At 47.2% G+C, this 12425-nt stretch overlaps 1 protein-coding gene across 1 annotated transcript in view; it reads right to left on the reverse strand.

The window, feature by feature from the left end:
• LOC135254644 (microtubule-associated tumor suppressor 1 homolog) overlaps positions 1-11254 on the reverse strand; it is a 33595-nt gene extending 22341 nt beyond the window's left edge. Inside the window, exons 1-3 of the mRNA XM_064334977.1 lie at positions 11089-11254; positions 4267-5151; positions 3484-3658 (exon numbers count right to left, since the gene is read on the reverse strand). Of these exons, the coding sequence (XP_064191047.1) occupies positions 3484-3658; positions 4267-5076 (985 nt within the window). The 5' untranslated portion in view covers positions 5077-5151; positions 11089-11254. The remainder of the gene's footprint in view (positions 1-3483; positions 3659-4266; positions 5152-11088) is intronic.
• Between the last annotated feature and the right edge of the window lie 1171 nt (positions 11255-12425).

The raw sequence follows: 12425 nt of genomic DNA on the forward strand, positions 1-12425 counted from the left end.
AAGGAGCCACCAAAAACAAACACACAATGCCGCCAGTCTCCTGTTTCCACGGACACAGAGGCACGCATACGCTCTTCCACTCTCCCCGTCTCTTTCTTTCCAACTCTCTGCCTCTCTCGCTCTCCACCACTCTCTCTCTCTCCACCCAGCTGTCTCCGTGCGGGGTGCCCGGCTCCTCGGGCCAATCGGAACGCAGCACCCTTGGCGGGCCGCCTGGGCAGAGTCCAGAGGGGCCCCATTTGGGCGGGCTCTTCCGCTGGAACCCCGAAGCTGGGGAACCGCACGCGGCCGGACCAGCTGCAGCGCCAGGACCAGCCGTAGCACGATGTCAACAAGGCCGCCAGCGCTTTGACAAACAGCCTAATTAACTCTGGTCTCACAGCCCACGTCTCCCCAAAAAGAAGCTTACGGCCACTCGTGAAGCTTTGCGCAAATCCCAGCGGCTAACCCCTAAATCCTAGCGGCCAGCTACACGTTTTTAAGCATAAAGTTAGTAAAATCCACAACTTAAGACTTTCTGTATACTTCTAAATCTCCATTCTGGCATCATTTCTCCATGTTTCATTGTATACCTGTTTGGAAATAAATAAGTAAATAAATAAAAACTAGGTATTCAGCAATTCTGCATTGATTCTTTTTGTGACTCGTCTGTTTTTATCCTTTGAAATATTTTAGGCCTACTGTAAAGTCATTTCCCGGCTTTGTTGTTGCAAATGGCCAATAAACAATTGTTCAAGAAAGGAAAAAAAAAAAGAGGTGGTTAGACTGAGTGCCTCTCATCTCTTCAGAGGGAGTGGCAGGACTGCTCTCGCTCTCGTCCTCGTCAACGGATGCCAGATGAACTATGCTTTGCGTCAGACATGTACCCTTCAGCTTCGTAGGTAGGGGGGGGGGTGTGCGTGCCTGGCCCGTGTGCTCAGGAGACGGGCGTGTGTGGGACACAACGCACAGGTTCTGGTATCAGAACGACGACTGCCGCACACACCAAGGGCGTACACCGACTGCCAGTAATAACAATAACAGTGTATTGTTTACCAAGTTGTTGTTTATTTTGTCACATGAGCCAATGATGTGGCTAGATCCGCCCATATCTGCTGCAGAGCACTGTGTATACCTTTGCTTCAGTTTCACACGAGCATCTACGCGGCCGCATTTAAAGTGAGGCAAGCGCACAGCTCATTAGCGAAACATCAGAGCCTCATGGCCTCCCTAGAGGTAGACCATCACTGTGACCAAAGAACCTGGAACAAGAAATCTGGGCATGGGACTTCAGCACGGGGCCTGGGTCCATCTACTTATCAACTGAAGATAAATCCTCACTCTGCATTTGGCGACCCCCAAATCGCCAATCAAGCCTCCCCTTTGTAAAAGAAGTGACGGACGGTGCCAGGTGTTTGCGAGGAGTATGGCTGTGCTGTGATAAGACCCCGCCTTTAGTCCCAGGGGCAGGGTTAAGACATTGTGTTCTCTCTCTCTCCCTCTCTCTCTCTCTCTCTCTCCCTCTCCCTCCCTCCCTCCCTGCACCATTTCCCCTCCGCTACCACAGCTGGTTTCCCATCTGAGGAAAGACCCCACCCAGCAATGCTCTTTTCCTTACACACTATGTGTGTGTGAGCGTGTGTGTGTGTGTGTGTGCATGTGTGTATGTGTGTGTGTGTGTGACCCTCTTTTGTCAGGGGTTGTTTCCTTTGGTCTGAAAGACTTGGAATTAAGGTACCCTGAATTTAATCTGATATTGCTTGTGTTGCTTTTTGTGTGCCTGCACTTTTAACAGTGTGTGCGTGTGTGTGTGTGTGTGTGTGTGTGTGATACAGAACAGACATCTGTACCGACAATGAGCTCTGCAGAGCAAGTGACTCAAGACCAGTTCATCGGGAACAGGAAATCTTCTGGTTTGTGGAGATAACCAATCCTTTTAAAAGCTTATACTCTCATGGAGAGTCAGGGTACTACAGCACGACCAACTGCTCGCTCAAAACATGTGGTCAGATGGGCATTTGCCAGTCAGTCATTGAGCTGGGCCCTTATAATCCTTATGACTTTTATATACTATTAGGAGGGGGTACAGTAAGTTATTTCAAACAACAAACTTCAATGAAACACAAAAAAAATCTAAAATATTTTCTCTTTTTGAATTCACAGGAAAAGGCGGAGTAACGGCAGTGTTTCCTGGCAAAGGGTCTTGGGCAGCCACAAAGAGCAACAAATAAAAGAAAACTGAACTAACTTTTACAGGAAATTGTATTTTAAAAAACCTGGATGCACCCTGAGAGAGAATAAACCCCTAAATCTCACACAGCGTCACTGTGTTTGGAGGGCAAGCGAGGACAGACGGGTCCCTTTTTCGAGACAAACAACCCCACTGTCTGAAAAGGATGTGACCTTTGGAGGACCAAGAATGGCTTTGGTGTTCAGCCTCCTCCTGCTTCTTCAAATCAGAGACCATAACACAACAATTAGCCAAGGAATGGAATGGAGGGTTGGTGTCAGGTTACAAGGCAAGCCCTCAAAGTCCAAGCGGAACACTTAAAATATGCTTCTCGTCACCCCCAACCCCACCACCCCCAAATCAAAGTCACCAACTGGGCTCTCAAACAGCCAAAGCACATTGGGTTACAATTCCACAAACAAGCTCCTCTTTGTGTGGGGACATGCACCAAGACAAAAAAAATGCCACCCCCCCCCCACCCCCCTCCACCCGCTACCCTGTAAGCTTCAGCCTAAGGATGCAGGGGAGGCACAAAAAAAAAGAAAGAAAGACATCCAGTGAAACTTTCTTCACGGAACCACAAACAAGTTTGAAATGGTGATATCCGTGAGAAAAACAAGGCTCCCATAAATTCCTTAATGCTCCTTTCAAAACAACTCTCCCTGAAGTAAGCACCACACGGACCTTCTTAAATGTATGTTTCGCAAGAACATATGGAAGGAGTCCGTTGTGCAACACCGGTCAGCGTTAAGGTCTAAGGAGGGTCACGTTGCATGTTATATGTTGTATGTTCACGACACGCCAGCCAGGAACACAGCGGCACGAGTCACGCAATCTCCACACGCTGTTGCCGCGAGCAGGAGGTGGCGGGCTGGAATGTGAAACGGTATTTACAGTCCATGCCACAGCCAGGGCATCTCTGTACACACTGACACTGCCAAAATAAAGGCTCCCTCCAAAGGAAAAAAATAATAATAAAAAATAATAATTGCTAATTTTCCCACCAGCGCTGATCTTAAAAGTCTCTTCATATATGACAGAAAGTGAGAGAAAGGAAGAAGGGGAGAGAGAGAAGGAGAATGAGAGAAGGGAAGAAGGGGGGAGAGAGAAGGAGAATGAGAGAGAGGAAGAAGGGGGGAGAGAGAAGGAGAATGAGAGAGAGGAAGAAGGGGGGAGAGAGAGAGAGAGAATGAGAGAGGAAGAAGGGGGGAGAGAGAGAGGGAGAATGAGAGAGAGGAAGAGGGGCAGACAGGGGGAGGGAGCTCGGTACTCACCCGCTGCTGGGACGGGCTTCTGCCCAGCACTGCGGCCATCTTTCCCGGAGGAGTCCAGCCTGAGCCTGGCCACGGGTAGGGCCAGCCTGCGGGTCGCCCCCGGGGCCGGGGCGGCCGCCCCCCCGCCGCCAAACGGCCGCTGTCCCGCGGGCTCTCTGGTGCCCCGTCCCGCCGTCTGCAGGAGGAAGTCTTGTTTACGGGCGGAGTCCCACGCCGCTGGCCTGAATTCGGCCCCACCGCTCTGGAGTGAGACTGCGGTGCTGGCCATGCCTGCGTGTGTGTGTGTGTGTGTGCGCGCACGCGTGCGAGTGTGTGCACCTCTTCTCTTTTTTTTGGGAGAAGCGGGAGTAGGGGCGGGGGGAAAAAGTTCCTCTCGTTCCACAATCCCCCTCGGGATAGCGGAGGGAGTCCCACTCGCTTCTCCGAAGCCCCTCCCTTCCCTGTGTAAACACCCAGCGCACGCGGGGGCTGGTCCACGCCCAGGACTCTCGCTCAGTCACTTAAAAAGGGAAAATCGCAACCCGCCCCCCCCCTCCACCCCTCACCTCCCCCTCCAGTTTCCTCCAGTTTCTGCAGACAAGCTCTGTTCATTCATATCCTCTCTCTCCCTGTATATGTGTGTGTGGCTGTGTGCATGTGTGTGTGTGTGTGTGTGTGTGTCCATCAGGTCAATGACAAATGGTCATGCACAAAATCCTACAACCTTCCCAAACCAATAAAAAAGCACTTATCGGGGGAGGGGGAGGGAAAATACAAACAAACAAAAAAAAAAACAGCACTTACCGCAGAGCCTCTCTTCAGAGGCTCAGAATGGCCCCTCTCCATTAGACCCCGGCTTTTAGCGCTCTCTTTAGCCGCAGCCTTCGGCTGCGCCGCCCTGCTCATCCTCAGAGGCGCGGCCGGTCTCGGCTGGACCCTGGACCTGCCCCTCTTCGCGTCGGGTCTCGGCAGCGCCTCGGCGGGCTTGTTCGCGGCCGGGACGCCCCTCGCTCCGTTCCCGGGGCACCGGGCGACGGGGGCGCAGCGTCGCTCCTGAAGCGGACGGACGGGACGCCGCGCGCTGGGAAGCGGGACGCGGGGCGCTTTTCGGCTGGGGTCCCGCGCGGGGATGGAGGTCGTAATGGTGGAGGCAGACCGCTCTGACAGCAGGAGGACCTCCCTCCCTGCGGTTCCAGAAGCATCCGTGGAACTGCCAGCGACGCCGGCGCCCCCTGCAGGTTCCGAGCCGACAGGACACCTCGGATCGGCGGAAACGCCGCCCTCGTTTACGAGCAGCCCGACCGACCCCACCTGACCTCCCACATGTGCGTTCAGGCAGACGCGGTCGTCCTCGGGGTTCGAACGGGACTGCCCGACACGCGTTTGGGAGGGGGCCTCGGAGCCCGTGCCAGACCCTGCCGTCTCCATTTCGAGGGTTCCCTCCGAGCCCCCGCCAGTCAGCCCATTAGTGTTCAACAGGCTGTGAGGCGGGAACACGCTGCCAACGCGGCGGAACGCAGTGACATCCTGGTCACTCCCGCCCTGGCCGGGACACTCGCTGCAGTTCCGCTCTTTGGGTTGGCAGGTATTAGTTTGGCTCAGAAGCTCACTCATGTCCCAAACTGCCCTTCAAACACCAAAAGGGGTCCTTTGACTCTCTCCACTGCATTACTGGTCATGGGAAAATGCCTATAAAAAACAAACAATTCATATTCACATTTATATAACAATAATACTAAAGTGAACACATGCCTGCCTATGTTATACCCCTCCTCTCCATGCACAAATGAATCCTATCACTATATTTTTAAAAGATTTTAAATTGCAGATACGTTTGTTTGTTAGATTTGAAATAAAAGATCATAATGTGAATGGCTTATGGCAAAAATACCATCTAACATTTAAACATGATAAAATCTCATCTCCATCATATTTTGCAGCAGAGGGCTGATTCGATAGAAATGAGATAGCAAAGAGGAAAAACTCACACTGCTGCCCTCGGGTGGACACACATAGATTATCGAAAATTCAGCCCAGTCTCTGTTGGCACCACTTAATACATTACAATGACTTGGCAGGCGCACTTCCACAGACTCCACAAAAGTTGGGAAGAATCAGCGTTAGCCTCAGGGATACAAATGTGCAATATCATTAAGGAGGCCCAGAAGGCCCATGTATAATCAATAAGTGTAAAGTCAGCCAAACAATTAGTGTGAACAAAAGTAAATACTGCTACACATCACATCTATACACAGGCTTATAATAAAACATCAATATTGCAGAAGGAAATAAAACAAAAACAGGGAAAACCGGGAGCTAGGTGTTCACCCTAACAAAGGCACAGGCTATACCTCTGAGACTGATGCCTAATTTAAGCTGTAGGCTATATCTAGTTCAGATCACTTAATCAAAATGCACACAGAACCCCGAAAGCCTAATTCATCTACACACACACACACACAAAAATGTTGATTCACAGTAAGGAGAAAAGTGTTTGATTTTAGCATTCAGAGCGCCTCTTCTGGGCCGGCCAGGGGGCCGCCGGCATCACAACGCAATCTTTGTGCCGTAGGGCGTCGCCCCTGTCACCACGCGATAAACGGCAACTGCCAGCACATTCTCCCCAGCGCCCACACTGTCCCTCGTTAGTCCTCCTCCGCCTCAGACGACAGCGAGTCTCTGCTGCTCCGGGCCCGGAGAGTAGACAGCTTCACACAGCGCCCCCTGCTGGACCATCGGACCGAATTCGACAGCATTCTCAATAGCCGGCTCTCGGCAAAAACCTGATCTTCGCGTCTTTACAAGTGGCATTAGAGTACTTGGCTGGCGACCAGGACGCGGCAGGTGTGGCAATGTTATTTTTACAGTCATGCAAAGCACCAAAGGTTACGCCAGTTACAATACATCTATTTATAACAGGTTCTACTCTCCCAGGGCATCTTGCGAAATGCATACAGTACAAGAATTCCATAGGTTAGTAAGCGCAGTAGTATCTACAAGTTAGTGAAAAGGACAAGTATTGTTCTTAAAGCTGGTAACAATGCCACAGGAGGTGTATGAACAAACTACCCAGCAGGTATAATCCAATACCCTGAAAAGGACGCCTAGCACCTCCCCCTCTTCACACCTGCACTTCCAGAACACGTCTCCTTTCTGTTCTGGCCCCACGATGGTGGAATGATCTCCCTGTGGAGGTCAGAACAGCTGAGACACTGACCCATTTCAAACGACGACTGAAGACTCACCTCTTCAGGCTGCACCTCTCCCCCTCCCTCCCTTCCCCCCTGTAAATGACTAAACTTAGGGTTGTAACTAGGCAGCTGTTTCGTAGGTGACTAGGTGCATTAACTGTCCTAATGACTACTTGTATTTTTTCCATAGATTGCGTTGTTGCCGTTCTCGTTGTTAGTGTTAATCAGTTTAACCATCAGGGTCCAAGTTGAACTATGCGGTTGTTCCCTGTACTTCTCTCTAGGGGTTTCGTCATACTTGTTCCTGGTTATGGTTATACACTTTGTTGTACGTCGCTCTGGATAAGAGCGTCTGCCAAATGCCTGTAATGTAATGTAATGTAAAAAAGCACATTCAACAATCCTGCCAGCACATCCAGTATTTAAAAAGAGCTTTCATCTGGTGAAGCAGAGCAGTAGAAAAAGAGGGTTAGGCTTGTCTAGATTCAGATTGCATTCAGATTGCACAAGGATGCAAATGCTGATAGAGTTGAGGTCGGTTAATATATTAATCAAAACACTCACCACCATGCAAATTCGATAGATTTCATTAATTTATTTCATTAACTGTGGCTGCACATCACATCTGTTCCGTTGGTGCCCTGTTGGTGCCCTGCTCTTGGTGTGACATAAACAACTCAGCAGTTGTACTTACTCTGCTTTTAAACAGCTGGGCAATCACTAAAGCAATTCATTTTTGTTGACAACACTCGAGGGTACAAGGACAGGATTAGAACCCGCAACATTATGCAGCCAGAGAGCCAAAGCTGCTGCCTCAGAATGCACTGCACTGCTGCTCAGAATATCAGTCAATCACAGAGGTGCAAGTCATCACAGACACCAAAATATCAGTCACTCAGAGGTACATGACATCACAGAAACCAAAATATCAGTCACTCAGAGGTACATGACATCACAGAAACCAAAATATCGCTCACTCACTGAGGTGCACGACATCACAGACACCGAATGAGCAATGGAAAAAAAAAAAGACATAAATATATCTATACGGCGCTGGTGCGTGAAAATTCCTGCCTACACACTGACAGACAATCACATTCCATTGCGAAATTGGTCTCTAAACTCGTGCCAATCTCACTCCCACTGCCACCGCCACGGCCACTGCAACTCCCACCCACACCTGCCAGAGCAGCCATGCCAGGCATGCACATCCGCAGGAACGGCCGTCCGGGGGCTGGCGCACCTGCTGAAGAAAGGCGCCGCAAAGGCCGCGTTGCCTCAGACCCGCTGGGCGTGGCGCCCGGAAGTGGGACCCACAATGCAGCGTCGCACGCACAACCACCCCCGCTCACAAGCGGAGGATGCGAAGGAATTCAGAATCCACAAAAAACAAGACCAGGTTAAAACCTAGTATATGGCTGGACCTGACACACATGATCCGGCCAACCAATAGTGTAACGTCATAACTCGGCCGACCAACGGTGTAACTTCATCACTCAGTCAGTCAGTCACTCACAGACATTCCCGATTGCAGGGCTGTTGCGGTCCAGCAAAAAAAAAACAACAAAAAAACACTAATAAATAAAACGGCGTTCCTCTCCACAAGCGTGACTAACAGACAAGCCTCCTTTTATACTGCAGAGCGCATATTACTGGAGAAACGCACAGGTGTAATTTTAGCTGCCTTGCACTCTAAGAAATTAGTCAAAGCAGCCATTTTCAGAAAGCAGTATGCCTCTGCTTTAACCCTATGACGGTTTGGATGGTAAAACCGATCCCTTACCACGGGGCTTTCAAATGATCAGACATTGTGGAATACTTGTAAACACGTGACTGCTCACATGCAGGTGTGCCCATACAGAACGCATGCACACACGCACGAAATATAGGGAAAAGGTGGGCACACACAAACACAAAGATGGTAAACCTAAAAAAGATGGTAGCATTGTGCTTTGAATCCCATTGGCCGTCAATTCTTTCAACAAGGAGGCAACATATACTAATAAACTACATGTTGTACACCATTAGCAATATAGTCTGGCTGAAGATAATTCATATCTATTTAAAGACTGTATATATAATTAGGCTGGGTGTGTTTCACGGGAAAATATTGGCAAAAGTCACAGAGCAGTCACGAGAAAGTCACGCGGTGAAATCACGGAAAACTGAAAAAAGTGATCTTAAAAACATGAATTTATTAAATTAAGAGATCTCGTGCGCGAAACGACTGAAATAACACGCGCAACTGTAGCGGGAGTAACAGGTGCGCGAAGTTTTAAAAAAAAATCAGAGGGCACTTGCCACGAACAAAGCATGCTTTTTTGCCCTTAACAGAACGTGAAACACATCGTGCTCAAATTGCATTAGGCCTATTAAATAATAATAAAAATTACAAGGGCTCAGAAAGCCGTGTGTCCCTTAATTTCTTTAAAGTTTGTGTTGGTACATTGCGAGGTTTGAGTCTCTGATTAAGCGTACTGTCACCGACACGTACGGGGCAAGGAGAGCTGAGCAACAACTCTTTTTCTATAGGGAACGTAAAACATTTCATGATAACAACTGACAAGCGCTGGAATCTTGATCCCAGTACATTCTAAAATCTACATTGTAGCATTTTGTTTCTGCCAGCATTTGGCAATATGATTAAAATGCTGGATCCTGTAGGCTACGATAAGGCTGAAAGTTCCCATCCAAAACTGCTGAAAAGTCACGGGAGGCACTAAAAACAGGATATTGTGGAAATGCTAAAATCGCCCCGGGTACACTCACTGAACTCTATACGCTCTATGGGTACACCAATATACAATTACCACACCACGAAAAGTTCAGGTAAAAACAGCCAGGATTTCAGAGCAGTGCAAAGTGAACTGATTGGACAGAAGACAAGCTGACCACTGGCCAGAAGTTGTTTACGTTGGTAGTTGAATTCAGAAAGCATAAATGTAATTTAAAAGAACCGCATTATTCATTTGACTTGTCGTGAGCTAGGAACACGGTAAAATAAAAAGTATGCAATCGGCTACTCAAATGTCATAGGTTATTATTTTTCTTGGGAGTTAGGAACAGGGCACTGTGTGGTTCGATGGAAAGGGGCTGCATCGGGAGGGGAGCCGTACAAGAACCGTAAATGTAATAACACGCAGCTTAAACATTTTGATACATCGTTGGCACGTACACAGTTGGTAATCATTTCCCCTGTAATCGAACTCCGTGGACTTGCACGCCGTTAATTTGCCAAGCATGTCAAGTCTGGCGAGGACATCGTGGCATAGAGGAACACAGCGAACGCTTCGTATAAACTCGCACTAACGTTCTCTCCTCCACTGCCATATAAAGGCTCTAGTAGATCCCTCCGAAAATACACGCATGTGGAATTTGTTACTGCCTGTGAACGAACAGCCCAGCCCGTTCAGAAACAAGACTTTCGTACAGTCAGGCCAGGTTTGCGAAATACAGATAGCTGCATTTGAGTCATCCGTATGACGTAATGTTTTTGCTATTTATCCAATTTCAATTGTATAGCAGACAACTGGGACGTTTTACATTCACTACCTTTTTAAGCGAGTAACACGAAACCATTCAAAGCATGAAATATGAATGAAGCAAACTCTGAACATAAAAAGCAGGAACATAAAACCCCAGACAGAAGCTTAGTCCAAGCGAATGCAGGCGAACCCAAAAGTTAGACCAAAAGATATTCATCTTAACAGCTGTCACTGATCCGTAGTTAGCTTCTTTTTATATCAAAAGCCCTTTGGCACGTTTGTTGCGCACGTTTGTCAAACTGTAGCCTAATAAGTCACAGCATGCAGATGTTGCCGACTGGTTTACTAGAACTGCTGTTTAAGTTTATAGCTAAATCTATTAATAAAAGGGATGTTGAAGGGATGTGATCCGACCGAAATTAAGCACTTCTCTAAAGAGATCATAAAACCGGACTTTCGGGATTTCTTACCTTTGCATTTCAGCTGCGTGTTTTACATTTGCACAGATTGTTGCAACAAGGCACCGCATGACGCATGCAAATACCACTTTGTCAATGTTGTGGCATTTTGATCTAAGAGGCTTGGGCATTTGTCAAACAGATGACGTTGTTTACAAATAACACACAATAATCCATACACACATAACTGTATAGTGTAATAACACTTAACTACAGTTTATGAATAACTTTTCAACATAAGCGAAGACCTGTAGCTAACGTTTAACATAATCAGATCATTGTCTAAAGCGTGAAATAGAGGCTATAACGGTGTCTTGGTGCAAATGCATACCGTTCTCAGCAAGGTCAATCCTCAGAATCTAGCAACCTGCCACTGGAAACTACCGTCAGCAGCCTCTGAATCAAATCTAATTTGGACATACACTCACAAAGAATCACTTGTTTGAAAACTTTCACTTTGTGCAAGAGAGTTTGGTTGGGCAGATAGCCTACCTATCAAAGGGACTCGGAGAATACGCAGCAGAGACTCGAAGTGGCGCACCGCTTTCCGCTCGGAACAAGGTTTAAAATAACGGAGGAGTACACTACAAGAGCGGGTCTTTCCGAATCTACCCCACTGGCCAAGCAGAAGTGACGTGCACTAGACTCTGGTGTGTGTGACTCTTCTAGTCATGCGGAAAATGTGTGTACCTCTTCGAGTCAGCGTCTACACTTTTTTTGTTTCAAGAGCTCTCTACCGAGGCTTCAGTTGTTAAAAACGGAGGAGGTTACGTAGCCTATAGTATTGAAATGAAACATAAAAAAGCACTGCCCTTTGACCAATCAACTTGGAAAAGGGGCGTCTGCGTTCCTTCGGGATCCCGTAGAGTTTGGGGGTGTTTTCGCTGGGCGGAGATTATTTATAGACAGAATTAATCCCCTGGTTTTGCGCTGCGTACACGATACTAAAATATATCGATTTTCAAAACAAGACTGTAGGCCGCAATAGGCTGCATATGCAAGCTTCTGGAACCATACGCGTCCATATCTACTTCCATTAATTATGGGACAATGGCTGAAGTCCCATAATTCTCGAGTTTTCAAATAGACTATATCCCACGTGAAGTGTAAGGTTCAGGAGCTCTATCATGAGCAGTTGTCACAGAAATAAACAGTAGAAGGCAATTAGTGAGAGTGTAGATTTATTCGTTAGTAGTGGTAAGGTGAATCTAACTAACGAATGTACTCTATTAGCAATCTTTTTGCAAACCCTTGCCCCCAGCTTTGTTGGCGACAACGGTGTTATTTCTTGACATTAATATAGGCTACTTGTTTCATGTTCTTCATATTCGTTCATTATGTCCTTCCAGTGTTTTTCCTCTGGTGAGAAATAGGATGCGGTCCATGTAATAGTCATTTTTTCCTCAATTGTTTTAAAGCATTTTAGAGCTGCAGTAGCCTAGAGCACGAGTAACATGGTTTTATTATGTTTGTGGAAATTTTCATTCATTCAAGTGAAACAATGTCCAGTTCACATGTGACATTTTCTCAGCTTATGTACATATTTTAATTCACATGTTCAAGTTTATTTATATAGCACATTTCATACACAAGGGAGTCCAATGTGCTTTATACAGAAAAATGCACACTTGCGTATATTGGCTACATGACTTGCGTATCATATATAGATGATACATGTGAAAATGTTAAATTGTCATTTGAAATTGTGATTTTCACATGTGAATGTAATGTAATACATCCGTTAATGTAATAGCATATTAGGCTGTTATATCTTTTGCACTTACAATGTAATAAAACCAGGTAATATAATGACTAGCCAGACAGTGTAA

The sequence above is a fragment of the Anguilla rostrata genome, chromosome 5 (genome assembly GCF_018555375.3).
Source record: "Anguilla rostrata isolate EN2019 chromosome 5, ASM1855537v3, whole genome shotgun sequence".
Classification (NCBI taxonomy): Eukaryota; Metazoa; Chordata; class Actinopteri; order Anguilliformes; family Anguillidae; genus Anguilla; species Anguilla rostrata.